The following is a 25,806-nucleotide window of genomic DNA, read 5'->3' on the forward strand; positions in this document are numbered from 1 at the left end:
CTCGAAAATTGTTATTCTTATGCTTAAGATGATGGATGAACTGCTCTTGAGTGGGTTAATTTAAGGCAATGGTTGCAAAGCAAAAAGAACTTGAAGGTTCACATATACTTGACTAAAGTGACAATGAAATTAGGAGTTAAAATTGTTGGGGTATAATATTGAATTTGTTGGTATCGTAGAAGGAAAATTTAAGTGGAATATATATACATATCCATGTAGGCGTGGTTTCACGTAGAAAAATAAAAGTAGAGATATTATAAGACTTAACGACCAAATGACAAATATATACCTAAAATTGGATGACACAAGCAAATATATGAAAAAGAAAATATGACAAAGGACAAATATAACCCATTTCTTTTTAATAGATTACAAAGGCAAATAAATTTTTTGTGGTGAAGGGGCAAATTTTGGCGTGGCACACGCGCTTGTCCCGGGAGGAGAAGAAAGGAATCCCAAAAAGGGCACAGTTTAGAAAAGTCCAACTTTATTTTGTTATCATGCGCTTGGTTAAGAAGGCTTAGAGATCAATACACATTTTACATACAAAACAAATCAAGATTGTTGTTTCTCCACTCTCCACTGTTGTTCATCGTCTACTCCTTTAAAACTGCAATACTTTTTCTCTCTCCCAGTTCTCAATATGCTCTAGAGAGAGAAAGCATAATTCAAATTTGCCGAATCGCACACCAACTGATTGATTTTTTAAAGTGAGAAAGAGGGATCAATTGATTGATTTGACTTGTGATTCAGCTATGCAGAGGCAAATCCCGCCGAAGCATAGACATGATGGAACTTCGCCTTTGCCCTTGGGTATGGATTGGAGCCCTCCCCCCAAAAATTGGGTCAGTCTTCTTCTTTATCACTTCCTATTGCAATTTACAAGTTTTGATCCATCTATTACAGATAATTTATCCATCTCCTTAGAATGATTGGATTAACTGAACAGTATTTGTGGGCATTGATTGATCATATTGAATTTAGTGCGAAAGTGTGCTGAATTTTGTATTGGGATTGGGAATAGTAGAGTTGGATTTCTGATCAGTTCATGGACGGGAATGAATCAGCTTTATTATTAAGAACATGTGAATGTAATCAATATGTTCGGTTAACTGTTTGTATTTCTCCCAGCTGATTTATCAACACAGTTAGCCTGTCAAGTTAATGTTTTACAATATTTGATGATAGGCAAATTACCTTGTACCTGTGTTAAGGGGTTCCTCATTTATCTTGATGTGCCCGATGTCCAATGGATGTGACGTGGGTTTGGCGCTCCATGCAGATTTTTTAAAACATATTAGAAATTAGCAAAACATTGCATGTATCTCAGTCTGATACATGCTAGTATTAGCCAATATGTCCTGTTAGTATTAACAGACAAGACCTGTGACTTTTGCTAATATGTCGAGTTAGCTGGCTGTTTATCTCCTAGCTGATTAATCAACATCGTAAAGCCTGTTAGAAGAGTTGAGCATAAACATACACTATACATAGAGATTTTCAAGTAACTGGCAATAAGTAAATTACTCGGTACCAATATTAAAGGTATCCTGGTGGAGCAAGGAATTTATGCGAGGAGATTCAAAAAAATACTAGAATGTTACACTTAGATATCCTTGTATTTCAGTTCAGTTCGAATGTTATTGTGGAGAATACATAAGAACCTACATAAGTGGTAAGAAGGCAACTTAGATATATCAATTTCTTAATTTGGCCAATCTTCTTAAGTTTCAAAGTGAATGTTATGGTCCATTCAAACTATGATGTAGTGCATAAAAACCTGAGTATCCTTGATTATAGATCGATGGTAGTCGTAGTTGACTTCCCGGTGCTCGTTGCTTATTGTTGCTTCCCTGTTCTAATAATGTTTAAGTTAGAACAACTTTGATGTTGACTTTCTTATGGCACACTCAACGCATAATGGAGAGAAATGGGTGGTGAACAATAAGAAGCATATAAAATTACCTTTTCTCAAAAAAACAACAACATAAAGAAGCATATAGTCAGAAATTTCCATCTGTTAAAATATTTATTTGTGTTAAATAAAATATCTTTGGTCAGAAAAGAATTGGATGACTTCTTTTGTGACAGTATTTGATATTAGCTTGGCTTCATTAACAAGTAATTTAGAAAGTTAGATCAAGTGAATTGTCTTATCATTGTAGCTATTGATACATAGCATACTTGATGACACTAAATTAGGTTGTTCATATCGTCAGTGTTCTCCATTTGGCAGTTTGATTTAATTAGCTTCAAATTGTTAACTTTGCTTGTGTGATCCATGAGAACTTTTAATCTAGCATTCAAGATATTTGGCCAAGCAGCAAAATGCGTAGGCATTCCAGGTCTGTGAACCAAGGCATTCTTCCTTGACTCAATTAGTTCATGAACATTATATGACGTTGTAGAATTTGAATGGAATAAGGATTGCTTATATCAGATCTTTCTTTTACTTTGGTAATTAATATATCTCTTTATGACCTAATCGAGGGTATAACTCTTGGTTAATTTTCTCTGCATTAATTCTCTTGCCAAATGACATTTTCTTAAAATCACTTTCTCTCAAAGAGATGGAACGTTGAACTCATTTAACTTGTACTGAAGCATAATTGCTTTTTTCGAAAAAAGGTGTACCTTCCAGGCTTCCTGTCAGATTTTTCTTTTTGTTTTTTTCCTGAAAAAAAAAAATTACTTATGCTTAACATGCTCTCCAGGCTGGGCGAGAAACTGTTTGGCCTCATGATCCTCACACGGGCTGGAGCTACTGTGTTACAATTCCTTCGTGGGTTGTCCTGGCAAAAACAACAAATTCAGATCCCATAGTGGTACAGCCTTCTATCAATGCAGTTAAATGTTCATTTCATTATACCAAAGAGTTAATGTAATACTAGTACATCTTTCGAACAAATAACTGTCTATGGATTATTAAAGATCTGAAATGCTAAAGACTTGGTGGTAATGATTTCATAATCTATATTTTGTAAATAGAGGATGCTCTTGATCTTTCTCCAGATAGAGTTTCTGTCACAATCGAAAGGATTTGACAAATCATTCTTGTTAAGAGGTGTGTTTGAGCCCTAAAACATAGGGCAATGCAGGACGTTTCACCAAGCTTGGGTGGCATTTCATTGCAGGCATCAAAGGGTTAAGACATTTTGTGTGCCCTAGCAAGCCATTGGATTTTACTTAACAGGATAGCACTAGATTAAAAAAAAAGAAAAAGGTAGAACTAGGGGGCGGATCGACATCGTTAGTTACAGGTTCAACAGATTCAAGTAACTTTGGCCTTAACCCGGTAACTTTAGCCTAACTCTTATATTTGTCTTGAAAATTCACTTAATATGTACAAATAATCTAATCTTGAACCCAATTAGGTATCATATCTTGGAATTTCGAACTTATAAACTTAAAATCCTAATTCTGCCTCTACTGAAATAGACAATGAAGATGGTGCATGAATCACCGATGAATGTATCAATTGTTAAAGGAATGGAGTGAACAAATATTCCTGTAGATAAAAAGTTAATATTAATTGTTATGCTTATCAAAAGAATATGTTAGTTAATATGGATAAGAAATCAGAAAGTTAGTACTCTATAAAAATACTAGTTAGTAAATTTGAATTAAAAATTAAGAACTTTATATTTCTATGAGAATCAAAAATTTAACTGGAAAGCAGATTGGTGCAGACATTGGTAGTTGACTGGAAGCAGACATAGTATGCTTCCAGGAGACTAAACTGGAGGGGGAAATTACAAACTTAGTTAACAGATATGGGGGGAAGATGGATCAAATTTGCCTACCTTGAAGCAAGTGGCACTAGAGGAGGTATCATGATGATGTCCCATTGCAGAGCCTGGAAGGGGGAAGTTTTGGAAATTGGGGACTATACATTAACATGTAAATTTGAGGCACAATTTCAGAGCTTCTCTTGCCATTTAACTGGAGTCTATGCTCCAAACTGTTATATTGAAAGAAGAAAAGTATGGGAAGAAATCGCAGATGTCAGGGGTTTAATGGAAGGTCCTTGGGCTATTTGTGGTGATTTCAACACTATAAGATATGTCTCGGAGAAGAGAAATTGCAACAGGAGATCACGAGGGATGATAGAGTTCTCAGATTTCATTGAAGATATGAACTTAATCGACCTTCAGCTGCAAGATGGCAATTATACTTGGTTCAAGGGGGACAATCACGACACAACTTCCAGGTTCGACAGATTCTTACTCTCAGAAGAGTGGGATGACTGTTTCAGCAACATAAAGCAGTCCCCTTTGCAAAGGTTGGCCTCTGATCACATTCCTTTGGCTTTACAGGGTGGTTCCTGGATAAAAAAGAAGAATTATTTTAAATTTGAAAACTGGTGGCTTGGGACTGCAGGCTTCAATGACAGGATCAAAGAGGGGTGGAACTCCTTCAGTTTTAAAGGCTGGCCTGACTTTGTGCTATCATGTAAATTGAAGGCACTCAAACATAAACTGAAGGACTGGAGTAGAAGTGAGGCTGGCAACCTAGTGATCCAAAGAAAACAAACTTTAGAACAATTGGCTGAAATGGATTTGATACTGGAATATAGACCTTTGACAGAAGAAGAATCAGCCAAGAAAGTAGATTTAACCTTAGAATTGGAGGGTCTGATTAAAAATGAAGAAGTTGCGTGGAGGCAGAAGTCAAGGGCCTTATGGTTAAAAGAAGGCGATAGGAACACCAAGTTCTTTCATAAAGTGGCAAACGCTCATAAAAGGTTCAACTACATAGACCAGCTAATGGTGCAAGGCGAATTAACCGAGGAGTCTACAAGAATAGAAAGTGCCATTATCGACTTCTATCAAAAGTTGTATTCAGAGACCACTCACTAGAGACCTATCAACATGCTCAATAATTGTGCAACTCTTTCGGTAGAAAAGAAGGTGAGATTGCAGGAAAACTTCACTGAGGAGGAAGTCTTAAGGTGACTGAAACTGTGCACAGGAGATAAAGCTCCTGGTCCAGATGGTTTCTCCATGGGTTTCTTCATTAAGTGCTGGTAGATTGTGAAACAGGACATTATGAATGCCTTTCATAACTTCCATGAGCAAGAAGTTTTTTGAAAGAAGCTTCAATGCAACCTTCATAACTCTTATCCCTAAGAAGAAAGGTGCTAAAGAATTAAGAGATTATAGGCCTATTAGCTTGATAGGAAACATCTACAAATTATTCTCCAAAATATTTACAGAGAGGCTGAAAGGAGTGATCTTCAATCTGGTGGATGTTCAGCAAATGGCTTTCATCAAAGGTAGACAAATCATGGATGTAGTTTAGTGGCAAATGAAGCAATAGACTCAAGAGTGCAACAAAAGATGCCTGGTATCCTATGCAAACTAGATATAGAAAAAGCATATGATCATGTAAAATGGGAGTACTTGCTATGTATGCTGAAGAAGTTGGGCTTTGGGAAAAAATGGATACATTGGATCAGATTTTGTATATCCACTGTTAGTTATTCTGTGTTGATTAACGGATGACCTGCTGGCTTCTTTAAGGCTCAAAGGGGTCTCAGTCAAGGAGATCCTCTGTCTCCTTTCTTGTTTATCATTGCCATGGAAGGACTGAATACTATGTTCAAAACAACTAATTTGTATGGATGGATAAAGGGTTTTGAGGTAGCTAGGGCTGGGAGTGATAGCCTAGAGGTGACTCATTTGCAATATGCTGATGATACCCTCATATTTTGTGATGCTGATAGAAACCAATTGAGACATCTCAGAATAATCCTAGTTCTCTTCGAAGGCATCTCAGGCCTTCACATAAATTGGGGTAAGAGCTTTCTTTACCCCATTAATGATGTGCCCCACATGAATCTGTTGGCATCTATTCTAGGAGGAGAGGTAGGGTCTTTGCCAACCCTTTATCTGGGAATGCCTTTGGGGGCCAATTCAAAGTCTATTGAGATTTGGGATACTGTTGTTGAGAAATGTGAAAATAAATTAGCAAGATGGAAGACCCAATACTTGTCAAGAGGAGGTAGACTGACTTTGATAAACTCGGTCCTTGATGCACTTCCAACATACATGATGTCCTTGTTTCCTATTCCAGCAGGGGTCATCAAGGGGTTGGATAGAATTAAGAGGAACTTCTTATGGCATGGTGACAAAGAGAAGAAAGGCTACCATTTGCTCAAGTGGAACTCAGTCATTTGTGCAAAAAAATGGGGTGGTTTGGGTATCAAGAACCTGAAAATCCAAAGTAAAGCTCTAATGATGAAGTGGTTGTGGAAGTTCACCAAAGAAAACCACTTATTATGGGGAAGAGTGATTAAAACCAAATATTAACAAGAGGATAGCTGGATGACCAAGGAAGTCAGTACTCCATATGGGGTCAGCCTATGGAGGTCTATCAGATCCCTCTGGAGTGAGTTGAAAACTCAATCAAGAATGAAAGTGGCTAATGGAAACAAAACCAGATTTTGGAAGGATAATTGGCATGAGGTTGGTATCATGGAACTGGTCTTTCCGGATATCTTCAACCTAGTCCTTCACCAACAGAATACTATAGCTGAAATGTGGACATTTGACAGGTGGAGCTTGAATTTTAGAAGACATTTCAATGATTGGGAGGTTCAAAGAGTGGCTGATTTCCTCAGCAAACTTGATCAATTTCCTGGGGTTCAAGCTGGTGAAGATCATTTATGGTGGCAGGGCAACTCCAAAGGCATTTTTAAGGTCAATGCTGCATATAAAATTATGAACCAGTCCAACCACTAGATAGCAAACTGGCCATGGAAGCAGATTTGGAGGATAAAAGTTCCCCACAAGGTATCAATTTTTGTATGTTTACTAGCAAAGGAGGCCACTTTAACAGTGGACAACTTGATGAGCAGAGGTATGATACTGTGCTCAAGATGCTTCATGTGTAAAGAAACAGCTGAGACAGTCAACCTTCTATTTCTGCATTGTCCATTAACAGCTCATCATCCTAAACCTTAAGGGTATAGCATGGACAATGCCAGACAAGATAACAGAGGCTCTTAGCAGCTGGGAGGGAACATGTTCACATGCTAAGGATAGGATTAGATGGAGAATTGTCCCAGCTGGTATCTGGTGGACAGTTTGGAAGGAGAGGAATTCCAGATGTTTTGAGAGCTTAGAGAATGATGTGCAGAAGATCAAGTTGAACTTCATCTTACTGCTATGTTTTTGGTGTAATCAAATTTACTCTAATGATACTGTGTCTATCATAGATGTTCTAGATTCTTTATAGCTAGAGAGGAAAGACACTAGAGCTCTATTGTAAATATGGTTTCAGTACCACCCAAGTACTGTTTTGATCCTTGAAATGATACAAAGTTACTGATTTCAAAAAATAAAATGAATGAAGACCTTGATTAAGATGATTTTACTTTTTTTGTATTTCACTTAATTGCAGCTTTTACAATTTTGTTATCCATAATATTCTTATAATGTATAGTTTTTTTTTTCTTACATTGCTCATACATTTTTATTTTGTCAATATTATTAATAAGGTAAATAATTTTATTAACCTGAGAAATATTCCTGCTCACAAGGTATGTTGTTTCCTTGGCTTCGGTTATCATATTATTTTTTCTTATTTTTTTTGATAACCGTGGTGTCCAGGCCATCATGCATGTCTCTTCTTCATTGTTTTTTTCTTTTTTTTTTTGGTAAAGTAAATTGCATTAGAAAGGCATCAAGCAGATGCAAGATCACAAAGAGACCGCTAAAAGTTTTAGGACATAGCTAGATGAAGCTAGAGTGATAATCAAAAACCTGTATAACCAGTCAAAAATCTATGTTGCCTTGAAAAAACTCTGGTAAGTGAGAGTCAAGGAGCTTGTCTGGGGTCTCACCTGGATTGTGATTCTCTAGAGCAACCAAAATATGGAGGTCATTGATTTAGTCTTGGAGGTTCCTCCAGTAAATAACCCGAGTGGCCCAGTGGTTTGGGCTTGGGACTTCCATGTTGGAGATATCAAGTTCAAAACCCCTTGCTAGCGAAAGTAAGGGTTTTTGCCTTCTGGGTCGAGCTCGTCGCACCCGGCTTTCCTAGTGCGAGTTACCTCTCCTATGTGATTTGCGAGCTATTGCATAGGAGCGGGGGTTTTAACCTGTGCGCAACCCAAAGGGTAGCAGTTGCAGGTTTCCCTTGTCATCAAAAAAAAAAAAAAAGGTTCCTCCAGTAAATAGGGCTCCTGTTATTACCTTCGTTGTTCTGTGCAATGGAAGCATCTTTGTTGCTTTCTATTTGGTAGAGCCTTGGTAGGCATTCTTAAGAGTGGTATCCCAAGCCATAAAATCTTCCCAGAATTTAATGTGGAGACCATTGCCTCCCTTGAAAGAGACTTTTTGGAAGAAAATCTTTTTGAAAGCTGTTGATGTGTTTCCAGACCTCAACACCATGGGGTTCTCTACTTCAGTTGGAGCTCCAGTGATTCTGGGCACCATATTTGGCTAATATGTTGTCTTTCCAGTATCCAGCTTCTAGCCTCAGGTTGGCCATATCTCCCTAGACACTTTATGAGCAATCCCCTTTTGAGTAATATCTGATTCCCAAACCTCCCAGTGACTTAGGAAGAGTCACTTTTTGCCATTTGACCGGAGAAAAATTGTGAGTTTGGCTTTTTTTTTTTTTTTTGATGACAAGGGAAACCCGCAGCCGCTACCCTTTGGGTGCGCACAGGGTAAAACCCCTGCTCTTATGCAATAGCTCGCAAACCACATAGGAGAGGTAACCCGCACTAGGCAAGCCTGGTGCGACGAGCTCGACCCAGAAGGCAAACCCCTTGCTTTCGCTAGCAAGGGGTTTCGAACTTGAGACCTCCAACATGGAAGTCCCAAGCTCAAACCACTGGGCCACCTCGAAGGGTGAGTTTGGCTTTTCTCTTCCCGAGGAATTCCTTTTAAGTCTATTAATCTGCTTTGTTATTGAGCTTGGCATAGGAAAGAGTGACATGATATAGGTGGGAATGTTGTCTATTTACTATTAATGAGGGTGAGTCTGCCTCCTAGAAAGAGGTACTGAATTTTCCATGTTGCCAGCCTTTTCTCCATTCTGTCAATGACTTCATTCCACATTCAGTAGACTTGAACTTAGCTCCCAGTGGTAGGCCCAAATAAGTTGTAGGCAGAGAATCAGTTTTGCAGCTTAAGATTTGTACTAGAGCTTCTAGATTGGGGACTTCATTAACTGGCTAAATTTTACTGTTGAGAATGTTGATGTGTAAACCAGAAGTTGATTCAAAGACCATCAAGGTCATGTTGAGGTGGTTTACTTGTTGGCTGTCTGCCCCACAAAAAATAAGAGTGTTATCTGCATAAAGCAGATGAGAAGCAGTGCCAGAGGGTTTGAATTTCCGCCCACCTGAAATCCTTGTGTCCATTGGAGCTCTTTGGCCCTATCCAACAGTTGAGTGAGCTCCTCCATTCCCAGAATAAACAGAAAAGGGGAGAGTGGATCTCCCTTCCTGAGGCCTTTTTGAGGAGAGGAGAACCCATTTGGACGTCTGTTTACTAGAATGAGAACTTGACTGTGGAGATACAAAAGAATATCCACCTTAACCACCTGCTACTAAAGCCATTTTCTTCAGCAGTTCAATTAGAACTCCAGTTTAGCTGATCAAAAGCCTTTTCTATATCCAACTTACAAAGAAGGCCTGTTTCTCCACTTCTTGCTTCCAGTCAGGTACCTCATTTGCTATCAGTGAGGCATCAGTGATCTGTCTATTCTTCATGAAGGCACTTTGTTGCCCATAAACCAATTTGTTCTCCACCTTTTTCAGCTAAGACTTTTTCTACCAATTTGTAGACACTACCATCAGACTTAGTGGTCTGAAATTCTTTAGATCTATTGCCCCTCTCTTCTTTGGTATGAGTGCAATGAAAGAGGTATTGCAGGACCAGTGTTATCAAAAGAAAAGAGCAAGGAAGCTCTAAGGTTGGTTGGGGCTTTCAAACTTCCAATAGTTGAAGTAGCAAGTGCTGTTGGATTGAGTTTTCTCTCTGCCTCTAGCTAAGGAAATTCTACTTTGATAAGATGAGTAGTCGACGTATGATGGGTTCTCGAAGTGTATAAGTAAACTTTTTAAACAGGAAAAAATATTATCATTCTTTTTGACAAAGTGCAAGAAGGTTTAATCATTTTCATCTACAAAAGGAGTTGCTTAAGTTTTCCTTTTTGTTTTTTATATATAATTTTTCTTGTCAGAAGCTGGCATATCTCTAGTTGTTTTCTTATCATTAATAGGTAAGTGGAATTTGGTTTTTGAAATACCCATGTTGAACTCATTTTTACATCTCAAACTTGGACCTCGGTCCAGGGACCTTTCCTATAGTAAACTTATAACCTGATGCATATTTTTGCTTTGTCAATATTTGGTTCTTATGTGTTAGAATTTATTGAAGTTTAAACTTAACAATGTTAAAAGACAGTTTTACAGGGTTTTGGTTGGCTTACAATCACCAGAAGGGAATACAACTACACGGGTCATATTAAGAAGGTTCAATGATTTCTTGAAGTTTCTTGCTGCTGTAAGTTTGCATACACTCATTTCAGATATGCTTTTCTTTTTGTACATATTGAGGTTAAAAAGACATGAGAAAGTCCTTGGCCATAGTCAAAATTGACAGTTGCCTCCTTTTATGAGGGTTTTAATAATCATAGGGTACTTAATAGTGTGGTTGATTCTGTGTCACAGCTGAAAAGAATATTTCCAAGGAAGAATATTCCTCCTGCGCCACCCAAGGGTTTCTTGCGGATGAAAACTAGAACCCTCCTAGAAGAGGTAAGCCTTATACTTTCTTGTTTCATCATGTAAGATGTGTGATGAAATTGTTGCCCTTTGTTGTTTCTTCGAAACTAAAAGTTTAAGTTGAAGCAGAACCTTATATATCCTAAAATTAGAAGCCAAATTTCTGTATGTTTAATTTTTATTTTGTGGAATTTGAAGACTTCTTCACTTCATTATTCTTATAACAAATGGTTTTAGTGAAATAAAAACTGCAAAAAATTGTTGGATGTTATCTGGGAGCATCAGTTGTTAAAAATGTAAGTTTTGTCTTATTACATTTTAGAAATAATGGAAGTTTTGAGTTAACTACAAAGATTTCTTTCCAGTGACGCTTGCATCTGCAGTTCTATATGATAATTCCAATTTTCATGCACTTGTATGTTTCCAGAGACGGTCCTCCTTGGAGGAGTGGATGACCAAACTACTATCTGATATTGATGTATCAAGAAGTGTTCCAGTGGCATCTTTTCTTGAACTGGAAGCTGCTGCTAGATCTTGTATGTCTGTTGCTACAATATTATTGTCCTTTAACATTCATTTCCCTGAAAAAAGATTGCACATGTGGCTAAATTGCTTTTTAGAATTATCTTTTTGTTATGCCTAAAGAGTTAACATTAGTACTGTAATTTTTTCAGCATTCCTAGATGAAACCCAACATGCTTCTGAATCAAATCCTTCTGTGAATAGTTCTGTTTCTTCTCTTCAAATTCATCCTAATGTAAGCTTGTCTGCAATAGCTGCGAGTTCATCACTCACATCAGATTATGGTAGTGACACAGCTTATGAGATATCTGATGTTGGCACACCACGCCTTGGAAGGGATAATAACTCTGATTTTGGGACAGATGATCTCTCTTTGGATGAAGATGTAACAAGTCCAATAGATAAGTTTGTGAAGTATGGGATGTCCAACATTGATGAGGGCTTGTTCATGGGTCAGGCTATTCTAGAACAACTTGGAAATTATCCTAGACATAGGGTGCACAATAGAGAGAACAATAAAGCTAATGGAGATGCTTCCAAATTGTCTGATCTTTCTGTTGGTACTGATGGTATGAACGGACTCTCTTTGGAGCGGGAGAACACCAAAGTTATCCGTCATGGTAGGAAGTTATCAGCTGAGAGCATTGGAAGCGATACAAGTTCCCAAAGGGGCAGTGAATTGTCAGGTTCAGCAATTCCCAATTTATATGGACAAGGGCTGGTTGAAATCCCCAGAGTGGGTGAGACGTCAGCAAACATTGAGAACACTGACTTACTGCTGCCAAGTGATGTGCAATTATTACTTCCTTCAGATCAGCGCCAAAAAATGAACAGGGTGCTTGCAACCATGCAAAGGAGACTAATAACAGCAAAAACTGACATGGAGGATCTTATCTCAAGATTAAATCAGGAAATTGCTGTGAAAGACTACCTCACAACAAAGGTATTGCTTTATCTAATTTTCTCTGAAAAAGAAGACTATTCATACAAGTTAAGTATGAAGCTAAGGATAATATATAAGAACTTCCCAAGTTACAAGCTATCTATGACAACACTGTATCAGCTGGGAGTTGCATTGTAGGTCTGCTAGTGCCATAGCCCATACCCCAAAATTACCAGATGATTCATGGAGCGCCAAGAAGCAAATAAAACCCACCTTTCGCAACAATGTATCTTTCAACACATTATAATACTGATATTTTCTCTTTTTCTTTTTGGGCCATTTTCCTGCACATAGCTGGTTACTGCTTTTTTCTTTCGCTGCTTTCGCAACTTCTTTTTACCAAGTATGTAGGATAATGAGACTTGTTTGTTTATTTATAAAAAAGTATGAGACTCTTGATCCTCGATAGTACTTACAATTGTGGTAATTAAAGCTTCCTTAGCAATAAAAAAATAAAATAAATTAAAGGTTCCTGCATGTTTTTATAGGGATATTGGATGAAATCTATCTTTGGCGATAGAAATGTATAACCTAGGTATAGCGGTGCTACCAAGGATTTTCGAGAGTAAACATTATGTATTGCTACTTGAACTTCTTGGATCATGGGTTAATGACCATAAATTCCCATATAATGCTGAGAAAGTATTCCTAATACTAACCCCCAAGTAGTAATATTTTTTTTGAGAAGGTAACAGTCTTGTATTATATTCCAAAAAATCAAACCTGCCACAACTTGTTTCAGGTTTACTAATTACAAATAAAAGGAGAGTATCAGGAAGATCTTCAATCCTAAATAAACAAAAATTACAAGGTGCCTAAAGCATTCATTACTGATTCTAGATCTTCCATATACTCCTGTTTACACCAAAAATGAAATAAAACCAAGCAATTCATCTTCATCTTCTGGATGCTGTTACTTTTTTCTGGAAGCATCTGAGGTTCCTCTCTTTCCACACAGACCACCAGATACAGGTGGGGATGATCTTCCATCTTTCTTTAGTAATATAGATCACCGATGATGGGTCTATCTTCATTATGGCTGTTGAAAAGCCTTTTAAAAATTGCTCTTCCATGAAGCAGAGATGAGGAATATATTGTGCTACCTTTAAGGCTATAACACATGAACCCAACCCCAGAAAAAATAGCAACAGAGAGAAGTAAAGAGATGAAAGATGAAACACTCTGCAATTGGAAGTATGAGTTGATTTAAGTTTTTTTTATTATTATTATCATTATTATTTTTATTGATTTATAGAATATCGAGTTGATTTAAGTAGGACAATATGGGTTTGTATTTCCTTCACTAATTCAATTCATGAGAGGAGAGTGCATAAATATTAGACAAGTGGGAAACCTGAGTGCTTGTGCTGAAGTCTATAATTCTTGATGTACTGTAAGATATCATAATTGGGAAGGCTCATTAGTCATCATTTAAGCAAAGATTTTTTTATTTAATTCTTTCTTAGACATCTTTAGGATCAGATAACCAGGCAAACCAATAGTGGACATGTTATTCCTGGCTGGGTTACATTGGAATACTCATCAAGTTTGACCCTTCTTATTATATATGTGAAAAATGTGAAAGAGTTGTGCACTAAAGAAAGAAACTTATGTATCTGGCAAGTTTCTTATCTTCTTGCTTCTAATTTTGTTTCGACTTGAGGTAATAGCTAAATGAAAGATCTATGCTAAGAACATCATACTAATATGCATTAAGAATAGAAATAATGTCGGCGCCAAGGGGGTATGCTTTAGTGGTCTAAGGGCTGGAGTGACGACCTTGGGAACCAAGGCTCTACTCTACCGGAGGCAACACTATGTGAATTCTTCCAATATGCGTAAACCTTGGTTGGTGAGTTACCCAATATATGTGTTGGTGGAAGTAGCAACCACAGGCCCACCTAATAGATTAGTTGATGTGCGTGCAAGGTTTCCCGGACACCATGCTATTAAAAAAAAAGGAGAATGTCAATGACGTCATAGTCAGGCATAAATTGTTTTGTTTGTGAGAAAATAGCTTTTCTGGAAAGCCCTAATTTTGGAGGTCATAAATGGGTGTTCTGTGATGCTCTATTGTTCTGTGATATAATGGTTACTATACCAGGTTAAGGATTTGGAAGTGGAGCTCGAGGCTACTAAACAGAAAAGCAAAGAAAACCTTGAGCAAGCAATCTTGATTGAAAGGGAAAGGGTCACCCAGATGCAGTGGGATATGGAAGAGCTTCGGCGGAAGTCATTGGAAATGGAACTGCAATTGAACTCACATAAGGTTATTCCACCATTTCACTTGATTATCCTCTGGTTTATGATGATGTCCCCTCAGTCCGTATATTAAGATCAGACCATTTATTTTTCAAACCTCGTTAGGGTAAACTGGGCAATGCTTCAATGGAAGACTATGCCAGTCAGGAGAAAGACAGAGTCTTGCAGGAGTTGGATGCCACAAAGCAGAAGCTTAATGAGTTGCAGAAACAACATCAAGAACTTGAAGTAAAATCAAAAGCTGATGTTAAAGTTCTCATTAAAGAAGTAAAATCACTCCGAGGCTCACAAGCAGATTTGAGGAAGCAGCTAAATCATTCTCTTGAAGAAAAATTGGAGGCTGAGGTATACCTTGCTACTCCATTGCTGTTATTCACATTAAGTTCCCTCCTAGAATGATCAATAACTTTGTCATGGTGTGAACTACTCTTTAGCCTCTCTTGCTCTATGTTGATTATGATTCAATTATCTGTTAATATATGCTGTATAAATCACATTCTGACACAATTCCTTTCAGTCTCGTCTGCTAATTTATTTACACTAAACTTTCTGTGTGGAAGGAATGGGTAGTATAGTAGTAGGAGGAAATCTGAGACCTTTCAGTATAATTTGCTCAATTGTGGAGATCTCTTTTAGTTTTAAAAGGATTAACTGTATTCATGTATTAACAGATCTGCATATCCTCGTCTGTTATTGTACTTTTTGTTACTGAATTTCTCTTGCATTGCAGAGACTCTATGAAGAGGAGAGGCTAGCCAATGAACAAGCAAGGGCATCTTTCATGAAGCTGCTACATGAATGCCAAGTTCTTCGACAGCGCTTTGAGGAGTGCAACATAAATTTAGTCAACGAAAACGAAGATGACCTTTTCATGGATCATCCCTCATGCTCAGATGCCTTGAAACTCCTTACAACCTATGACAACCAAATCAACTTTCTCCTTGCAGAGGTATTGAAGCTGCGATTTTCATTTTTACATTTCAAAACAGTTCCCACTTTCTATTGAGATTTTTCTGCTAAATGACTTTTGAGTTGCAATTTTGTGATAACTGTTTATGCAGTAAAAAAGGCATGTAAAGCTTTATGTATTTCATCCTCTTATATGACTTTTTTATCATGCCAGTAAGTAAGACAAACCTAACGGGGGAAGATAAAATATAAATTATGACAAAGACAAACTAATATGGAACTCAAAATCTTGTATTCCCAACTCTATACACTTGCAAAGTCGTTTGGGCTGAAGTTGGGCGGGTCAAGATGGCCTGAACCAATAGATGGGTCAGTACCCAATCCTGCCCAAAGCTTGTTTGAGCTAAGATGGGTTGGGTCAAAATGGGTTAAATTATAAGTCATAACCCAACCCACCCAACTTAACCCACATTTTAAACATTTTGAGAAACTAAAAATATCGATATTCTTTTCTTTGATTGGAAATATTCTCTTGATCATGCTTTTCCAAATATATGGTTTTCAGAAAATCAGAAGTACTTTTTGGATATAAAAAAAAAAACAGAAAACTCAAGCGTTATGCTTCACTCAGAATAATAAAGATATTCACTTTAAATATTTCCTCACAAGTTATCCCAATACAGTTATTTTAACTTTTTTATCCAAAAACAAAATCAAAAGAAAATTGAATGTTATTTGAAGTAAGTAATAATGGTTTTGTTAGATTCGTCTCTTTATCCCTTTGCCTGATTTACATATGTTTATGATTGTCTTGTACATAACTAGGAGTGGCAAACAGACGTGTCGGGCCGAATATGGGCAGGTCCAAAATGGGTTAAACAAAAATGGATAAAATATCCAATCTGCCTATATTTAGCACGAATAAAAATGGATTAATTGACGGATAAGGTCCCGATTGGATATGGGCGGATAAAAAATGGGTTAAAAAATGGATAAAATATTCGATCTATGCATATTTGACACTGATTAAAATTGGATTAATCGACGATAATATGGATATTCATATTTTTTTTGAAACTGGTAACTTTTGTATTCCTCAGTATTAAGGGCTATGGTGGCCACCTCCAAAAAATGTTGCAGGAAAAGGAAAAATACTTACAAAGAGTCTATGAAGTCCACTAATTGGATCTCCTCCTTTATATTCTGTTCTTTACGCCAAAAGCCCAGAGTAGTATTACTTTCCATTTGATCTTTTGTATTGTACATTACTTTCCTTCAAAAATTCTTTGATTCCTTTCTTTCCATATAATCCACCAAATACATGCTGGAACTGTTCTCCACCATCTTTTTTGACTCTTGCTGCCTCCCCTTTTGATCCAACAACTTAGGAGGTCAGAAGTGTGCTCTGGCATAATCCAATGTTCATTGGCTATGCTAGTATATGTTAAAGAATGACAAAAGTCCCACATCGGTGGTTAATGAGATGGGTGAACTCCTTATAAGGCTTAGGCAATCCTCCTCCCTTTGAGCTAGCTTTTGGGGTGTGAGTTAGGCCCAAGACCTAATTTAACAACATAGCCCACACCTGTGCAGTTACCTTACAATGCATGAAAAGGTGCTTGTTAGTCTCTAGAGCCTCTTTATAGAGAAGACATCTAGATATGATGATGCCCCTCTTCTGCATAGCCTCAAGATTCAAGACAACTCTTCCTAGCAACCAGCCAAGTGAAGCACTTTACCTTGGTTGGGGCCACACTTTTCCATAGTGTGCTTCAAGGTCCAGTGGATCATTTCCTCTGAGCCTCCAATTGTATAGTCTGTTCACAGGAAATCTCCTATCTTTGTGATGTCCCCATGCCAGTTTGTTTGGCTCTAGTGTAGTACCAGCGAATCCACCAATGAGGGTCAGGACTCCACCACCCTATCAATATTCCAGTCATTAAGCATCCTTCTAAATACTAGATTCCAACCTTGTGGAGACCACTTCTCCTTTATCCTGCTACAGGATTTGTGCATATTGGGAAAAGACTAGGGAACATGTCCCTTAGAATCTCATTTCCACACCAATCATCTGACCAGAACTTTGCTTTGTTCCCTCTGCCTACAACTATCTTTGAGTTGTTCTTGAAACTTACCCAGAAGTTTCTGATGGTCTTCCACACCACAACACCATAAGTTTCAGTGACTTCAGTAGTGCACCGGAGATCCTGTTGACCAAATTTGCGACGTATTTTCTCTTTCCATAGAGCTTGGTCCTCCTGATTTTATATATATGACAAGCGAAACCCGCAACCACTACCCTTTGGGTGCGCATAGGGTAAAACCCCCGCTCCTATGCAATAGCTCGCAAACCACATAGGAGAGGTAACCCACACTAGGCAAGCCCCGTGTGACGAGCTCGACCTAGAAGGCAAACCCCGTGCTTCCGCTGGCAAGGGGTTTCGAACTTGAGACCTCCAACATGGAAGTCCCAAGCCCAAACCATTGGGCCACCCCGAAAGGTGGTCCTCCTGATTATATCTCCGCAACCATTTTGAAAATAGGTTCTTTTTATGTACCTTTAAGTTCCTCACTCCTAATCCCCCAATTTTACTAATTTGTTGTACTATAGGTCATTTAACACGATTGAAGCCCTTTTCTATCTTGCTCTCTTGCCAAAGTAAATTTCTTCTAAGGGCATCCAAAACCTTTACTACTTTACTAGGAATAGGAAAACAGGGACATCACATAAGTGGGTAAAGATTCCAAGACTGAGTTAATTAGTGTAACTCTTCGTCTCAAAGATAGATATTGGGATTTCCAAGCCAATTTCTTCTCTATTTTCTCAATAATGCCATCCCATTTTTTTTCTGCTTTGTGCTTGGAACCCAAAGGCAAGCCTATGTAAATTGTTGTCAGTTTTTTTACCTTGCCCTTCAAAATGCTTGCAAGAACCTCAATCTGATGCACCTCCTTTATTGGAAAAATACTACTCTTTCTCCAATTAACTTTGAGTCCTGAGCAAGTTTCAAAAACCACCAAGATCACTCTTAAAAAACATATTTGTTCCTGCTCAGCTTCAAAGAATACCACTGTGTCATCTGCATAGAATAAATGTGTAGTTCCATTGTAACATTTTCCTTGTTCTTTATAGTAAACCCCCTTATCCAGTTATTCTGAGAAGCAACTCTCATCAGCCTGTACAGACCTTCCATGGCTAAAATAAAGAGAAGGGGACATAGGATCCCCTTGTCTAAATAAATCAACTGGTTCTCCATTTACAGAATGGAGAACCTCGTGGTTTTAATGCAGAAATTTATCCAGCTAAGCCATCTCCACCAAACCCCATTTACCTTAGAATGTTGATTAGGAACTCCCAATTCAAATGATTATATGCCTTTTCAATATCTAGCTTGCACATCAGCCTATGGGTTCCTCCTCAGATTCTAGAGTCAATGCTTTCACTGGCTAAAAGTGCAACATCCATGATTTGACTTCCTTTGATGAGAGCCATTTGGTGCTTATTTACTAGCTTACTGATCACCTTCTCAAACTTTTGATGGGCATGAAAGTGTTGGAAGGTCTGCATCACATCATCTTTGATAATTTCCCAGAAAGCAGGGAAGAAGGCTATTGTATAGCCATCTGGTCCAGGTGCTTTATCAACAACACTGTTTATTCCTTCCAAGACCTCCTCCTCCTCGAAATCTCTAGACAGCCATACTTGTTCCTCTTCTGTGATTATACGAACATCCAGGATGTTCAAAGATGGTCGCCATCTTTCTGTCTCTTGTACAAAGTCAGGTAAAAATCCACCACTGGACCTCTGATTAACCGAGGATCTGACGACAATTCTCCATTGATCATTAAGGAATCTATGGTGTTGTTTCTATTGTGGGCTATAGCCATTATGTGAAAAAACTTGGTGCCCTTATCCCCATTCTTTATCCACTGAATTCTAGATCTCTGTCTCCGGTGAATTTCTTCATTTCTAGCTACTTCCTTAGTTCCTCATACTCCATTGCTAGATGAGCTTTCAAAAGCTGTTCATCATCTGTTAGTGCTCTGTGAATCTGAATGTATTCAAAACTGCTAATTGTTCCAGTATGCATTCCTTTCTGACCTTCCCGTTGCCTTTATTCTCTTTGCTGCACTCCTTGAGTTCCTTTTTTAAGAGGCTCAGTTTTGAGGCTATAATGTAGTTAGGACTGCCTGTCACAGTGAAGGATTCCCACCACTCCTTGACTCTGTCCCTAAAGCCCTCCACATTTAACCACCACTTCTCAAACTTGAAGTATGATTTTTTGAAAGCCTCATCCCCACAAGTAAGCACTATGGGATTGTGGTCAGAACTTCAGCTAGGCAAAGAACTTTGTCTAAATTTGGTGAAAATCTCATCCCAAGGAAAATAGTACAGTAATTTGTCAATCCTTGATGCATTTCTCTGATTTGCTCCTCCTCTCCAAGTGTATGGTCCCCCAAATAAAGGAGGATCCATAAGTTCCAGTTCATTGATGCAACTGGAAAGGTCATACATAGCCCCTGAAATTCTACTGCAATTGGTTTTCTGAGCGAAACTTAGTGGCGTTGAAATCCCCGCACACCACCCAAGGCCCTTCACAAAAACTCCTCATTGCTCCCAACTCTTCCCACAATTTCTTTCTCTCACCCCCATCACATGATGCATACACTACTGTGACAAACCGAATGAATTCTTGGTTCAAACCACTTAGGGGTCGTTTGGTAGAGTGCATTAGCAAAAATAATGCATGCATTAACTCTATGTATTAGTAGTCCCTCGTTTGTTACACGTTTTCATGCTATGTAGTATTAATGCTTGCATTAGTTACACACTCTATTGTGTATTGAGGAGTGTATTACTATGAATTTCTAGGTATTAGTAATACAAAGGGATTTAATACATGCATTAGCATGGTTAAAGACCCAATTACCCCTCAAAAGTACTATTACATCTTTTCCACCATAATTGTGGAGGATATTTTTGTAAATAAATATTTTTATACAATGCATATTATTTTAATACGCCAAACCAAATAATGCATAGGAAATAATCTATGCATAACTAATGCAAGCATAAGTAATACAATCATTACTAATACAAGCATTACTAATACAAACATTACTAATACACTCTATTGAGCATTATTTTTATACACCCTACCAAATGACCTCTAAGCTTGCAAGTAATGCTCTGGTTGCCACTTTGCCACTTTGACTGGTTCCCCTTTCCAATTTATCTTGTCCGACATTATCTAGATGCCCCTCTTACTACCAAAAGATTCCATCCAAATTCCTCCCATCCATCTATTTCCCCCCAATTGTTGCAGATGCTCACCTACCTTCCCACTAAGTTTTGTCTCCATCACTATTATGTCCACCCCCTCTTGTTGTATTCTTCTCCTTCTTAAATTCTTCTTAGCATCCATGTTGAGTCCCCTCACATTCCATGAAATAATTTTTAGCTTCATGATAAATGAAAGGTTTCATATCTCCCTGTGCTCCTTGTTTCACTCCTAGAATCCTTATCTTTGTAATTCACATCAAAGATAAGATTTCTTACTTCCTTGGGCGCCACCTTCTTACCACTAATCACAGGAATATATTCTATTGTTGTTGTCTTGTTGACCCTCCTTTGATCGATTTTAAGCAATAAATTAAAAGCTTCCTCTGAGCACCCCTCGAAAGCTACTCCAAATTCCTTGCTTAGCCTCAACAAATTATTCTGTACACATTCGTTTGCCTTGCCTTCAATTTCCTTACTGCATTCCGAAGCATCACATTGGATGGGTGTTGGGTCCCCCCAGTATTGTAATTCATTTCGAACTATTCTGCCCCTGTAATTCTGTTTCTTCTTCATTCAGTTCTCCCGAAGTTTGTGATGAGTCTTCTGCACGCACCTGTGTGCCGCCCCCCATTTGTAGGAATTTGCTAGTTGAGTCTTTCACCCTTGCTTCCTCAATTAGGTTCTGATTAGTTGAGGAGTATACAGTTTCTTGTATTCCTTCCCAGCGGTTTACATCACAGATAAAAGGCTCAAGCTCTTGTGGTAATTTCTTTAAAATTTGGGCTTTAAACAGACCCAAGTGACTTGGTCCAGTGTTGAAAATCAAATGTCCACCTAGGGGCTCTGAAGTGGGACCCTCTGTCACATGTCCACCCACATGATTACTTTCACCTAAGCCCCCTTTTATCCCTATTAAACTGAAAACACCTTTTCTTGGATCTTTGTACATCTCTAGACCTCGAAAGATCTGACATGTTTCTCTCTCGGTACCCACCCTCTTCTATTTCCTTGCTAGTGGACGCTCCCTCGTCGAAATTTCTGAGAAAAGTCATTGGCAATTCCACCATTGAAACTTCAATCTATTCCCTTGTCTTCTCTTGTCACCCATCAAGACGTGCTCTGCTGCTTTTCTGGACTGCAATTCGAAAGGCATAAAATTCCATTCATATCATAAACTTGAACTCCTGTGCTCCATTGCAAGTCTGTTGGGCCCATCATCATACATCATTTCTGGTGGGTGCATCGTCTTCTCCAATGAATTTCCCCACTAGACAATGGCCCAGAACATATTTGTCCTTCAATTGTACTCGAGCTTTTATCGTATTGCCATCATCAGATTCTTCTGTTATCTCTGTCTCTGCCTTGGTTCATTTAGCCTTTTGTTGAGAGTCTCTATAGCTCCTTTTCCCCTTTTTAGCAGCAGTCTGCCTCCCCCTTGTATTTAAGGATTTTTGTTTGTTTTGTACCCCTATTAATGAAGGCCTCTATTTTCTTAGCTAACTTCTCCCACCCCTCATTGAATGCATTTTATGGAAGTATAATAACTGCTCTGCTGTTGCCTTTAACCTTAGTTGCGTGGACTCTTCACTTTTGATGCCGCACCCGTCTCGGATTCTTCAAAAATACACTACTTTTGGCGAATCCGACACGCACCCGTTGGCATTTTTGAAGAGTCCGAGCAACATAGCCATTAACAGAGATTAATGATATGTATCTCCCATATTGATTGAATTTTAGTGCTATAAAGAAGTTGGTTGAGACATCCCTGCATCTCCATGACTTGGAGGCATTTCCTCTGATCCCTGAAGCTTCTGTTAGCCTTTTGCATATACAGCCAAGTGCTCCCCTGCTAAGAGCCATTCTCCTCGTGTGGTGCCTAGCACTTCCAACCCAATCGTACCGTACTTCAGCTTTTGATCTAGACTCTGTGATGTCATAGGATTCCCCCCCCAATCTGAAATATACTCTATTGTCCATCTGAATAGAGAAAATCAAAGGTGTCTCGAAACTAGTGCCTGGGAGCATTTTTTAATGATGGAGCTATAGTAATGTGTTGTTAACCCCTAATATGGATATTCATATTACCCATGGCTTCAAGAATAATATGGTGAGAACACAAGCAAACGCCAAAATGAGCTTAGACTCTCAAGGAAAAAAAATATATTTAGAAGAATATAAAACTAACTCAAAAATAATAATTAGAAAAAGAGTTAATCACGTTTTGTAGCTGTTACATTTCTGAACGGAGGACTGTTGATGGGTCAGATTTGGGTTTTGATGATTTGTGACGGGTTAACTTGTGTTAGCCCAAATCAGCCCATCTTCTCAAAGCCATTACAACTTGGGCGGTTAAATGGGTTTGGGCTAATTTTGCCACCCTAGTTTAGATGTACCAAAGCACTTACAGCTACAAAAGCAGAAGAAACCCAATGACATTGATTGTGTGGACACTTTCAACTGTAAAATGTATCGAGTCAATTGAGAAACATGCAACCTTTTTCTCACATAAATGATAAATATTGGGTTTCTACGTACCTTGGAAGAAATGGAAGGAGAGAAGGCAACCAAGTTTCTTTCCTAGGGAATTATTCTTTTGAGAGATAGCTTGCAGTATCTCAACTCATATCTGTCTCCATACTTTCCTCTTTGACTACAAATGTATAAATTCTGGTGATTTCCATCTGTTCAGTCTGTATATTATGGGTTTCTTGAAACAAACCCCAAGTACTCTTTAGCAGAGTTTTTTCTTGGTAAAACACATTGCTGTATGGGCATGTTCTCATAGTTAGAGCAATGACCCCTCCCAGGAGCTTTATATGTGTCCCAGAATATCAGGATTTTGACACCCTTCCTGAACGCATTTCATCTGTACATGATTGGCTAATTAATAAGACTGAATTACTCGGTCGTTTGACCTCCTTTGATGGAATCACTAGAGTAGCTGTCAGGAAATGCAAGTGAAGCTTGATCTTAGCTTGCATGACCTTAACTGTGTCCAAGCTTTGGGCCTGAGAACATTGGTTGGTCACTTGAGTTGCTCAACTTGTTACACCCAAGAAATATGGTTGAACATGGGAGTGGAGGAGGTAATTATACGGGCTTAATACAGTTTTTCTACTTTTTCAAAAAAATAAATATATTCAGCTTTTCTGTAGAGAAGATGAGAGTGTTGATTTAGCTTTTCTATATACTATCGAAAAAGAAGTGTGACATGGAGAGATGCTGAGAGCTCATTCCAGTGGCTTGGACTTTTTAAATCTCGTTCTCTTTTCCAGATGATTTGAAAGATTAAGTCAAATCAAAAGTTGGCCCGGAGACAACCTTTCTCAAATAAATAAAATAAGTGAAATCATTAAAGCAAATCAAATTTTGAAGTCACGCCAGATAGAAAATTGGGAAACTTGGCTGCTCCTTAAGTCCTAGATTATGTTACTCGGAATCTCCAAAAAACTTGCTGCACTGTGTAGGATCCTCCAAAAATGCACTACTTTTGGAGGATTGGGTACACACCCAAAGTCTAAGCAATATAGGTCCTAGATGTTCTCTTTGGTAGGCACACATTCCTTTAGAACAGGGCTGGTTGATAAATGATATTTTGTTATTTTTTCCATGAGCCAGAGAAAAATATTGTGGTGGGATAACTTGGGTCAAACCAAGGTTCACAAACTTGAAATTCACACTTTTTCATGTACAAGTAACCTAGGTTCTGATTTTGTATTTACAGGCTACAACATCTTGTTTTGTGTTGCTCTGGTTTGTTATAATTTGCCAACATGTTACCTCAGCTTTACCTGAAGAATTTTTTTTTGACAAAGAACTTTACCTGAAGATTTTGCATACATAAGTTTATGCATGGTGCTGTTTGTTCATGCTATGACATGAGTAGTGGTGACTTGTGTTTATCAGGTGAACGCAGATGAAGGAACAGATTCCTCTTCTCCTACTGCTGAGGAAATGAATGAAGTAGATAGCGACTCCTGGACTGTAGATAAAAAGTTGAGAAACATGTTGACTAATATCCTTGTTGATAATGGTAAGTTGAGGAAACAGGTGAACTCAGTCATCCGTTATGCTCTGAAAAAGAAAATGTCATCTCCTGGAGAGAGTGAAAGCCCTTCGAGTGAAATGTACAAAACAAGCATTTAGATAGATGAAGTCGGGTAAATATTGTAAAATTTTGTCATATCTAGTATATCTGAACCCGTATTCCCATGAAAATAATCAAGAGTTGACATCCAACTTGACTGTTGGTATTGTAATATCAAGGCATCCTTATGCATACAGTTCTATAGATGCAACAACTGAAGTAGTAAGCAAAATGTCTAACTTCATAAGAATTGGATATGCATTGTAGCACATTGACATAATTGCTTGATAGCATCTCATTGCAGCAAAATATTTAATATGCAGTACAAATTTTGACACTTGAAGATACCCCAGTGAACGTTCTACATTTTTTTTTGAATGATGTTCCCAACCAGGTGACTAGTGTTCCTGTGAGGACATGATTTTGAAATTTCAAAATTGGAAGAGAAGAATCAGATGTGAAGAAGATAAGGATTAGCATTTAATTGCTCGTCCCATAGCTCGATTATACATTCTTCTTTTTCTCTTCTAAGTAGATAATATTTTAACGTAAAACTAGATTGACTGCTCATGAAAAGATTTCTCTTGAGATTTGGCTTAACTAGAAAAATTGCTGAACATATGTGTCAATAAGCCCTTGCAAGTTGACGGCGAGATCGACAACCTTCAAAGTAGGAAGATGATTGAGAAAGAGTAGACGGGATAAAGATTTTGTAAGTGTATTTGCAAGTTGATTCGCAAGATATAAATGTTGAGCAAGCACCTAATTTCACTACACTTGAACATTAACAAAGTGAAAGTCAACTTCAATGTGTTTCATCCTGTTGTGTAAGATTGAATTACAGGTAAGTCATACAACTGTAACACACCGATATTTTGTAAGCTAGGACTCAAATCATTCTTCGTATGTGTATAGGACTGTACCGGGTGATTCATAATTATGCATAGGTGTTAAGATCAAATTCTAAGTATAAGAAGTGTATTGGATGTAAACTAAGGTCATAAAAATCCTCTAGCACAAAGTTGAGTTGAAAACTCCTCTACCGATTAAGTTTC

The 25,806-nt window shown here is 38.1% G+C and overlaps 1 protein-coding gene across 2 annotated transcripts; it reads left to right on the top strand.

Annotated features, from left to right (window-relative positions):
- Window positions 1–575: 575 nt before the first annotated feature.
- On the top strand, window positions 576–24,941 carry LOC125827331 (PX domain-containing protein EREL2). 2 transcript variants are annotated; one of them, XM_049506634.1, is made up of 10 exons: window positions 576–845; window positions 2,715–2,825; window positions 10,425–10,523; window positions 10,691–10,777; window positions 11,172–11,280; window positions 11,419–12,209; window positions 14,314–14,478; window positions 14,577–14,816; window positions 15,202–15,420; window positions 24,571–24,941. In XM_049506634.1, the coding sequence occupies exons 1-10, from the start codon at window positions 756–758 to the stop codon at window positions 24,808–24,810; spliced, it is 2,151 nt and encodes a 716-aa protein (XP_049362591.1). In that variant the 5' UTR covers window positions 576–755; the 3' UTR covers window positions 24,811–24,941. The 2 variants fall into 2 exon arrangements, with proteins under 2 accessions (XP_049362591.1, XP_049362592.1); XM_049506635.1 differs by having other exon boundaries at window positions 11,428–12,209.
- Window positions 24,942–25,806: the final 865 nt, after the last annotated feature.

Source organism: Solanum verrucosum, unplaced genomic scaffold (genome assembly GCF_900185275.1).
Source record: "Solanum verrucosum unplaced genomic scaffold, falcon-dt-bn FXZP01000106.1, whole genome shotgun sequence".
Classification (NCBI taxonomy): domain Eukaryota; kingdom Viridiplantae; phylum Streptophyta; class Magnoliopsida; order Solanales; family Solanaceae; genus Solanum; species Solanum verrucosum.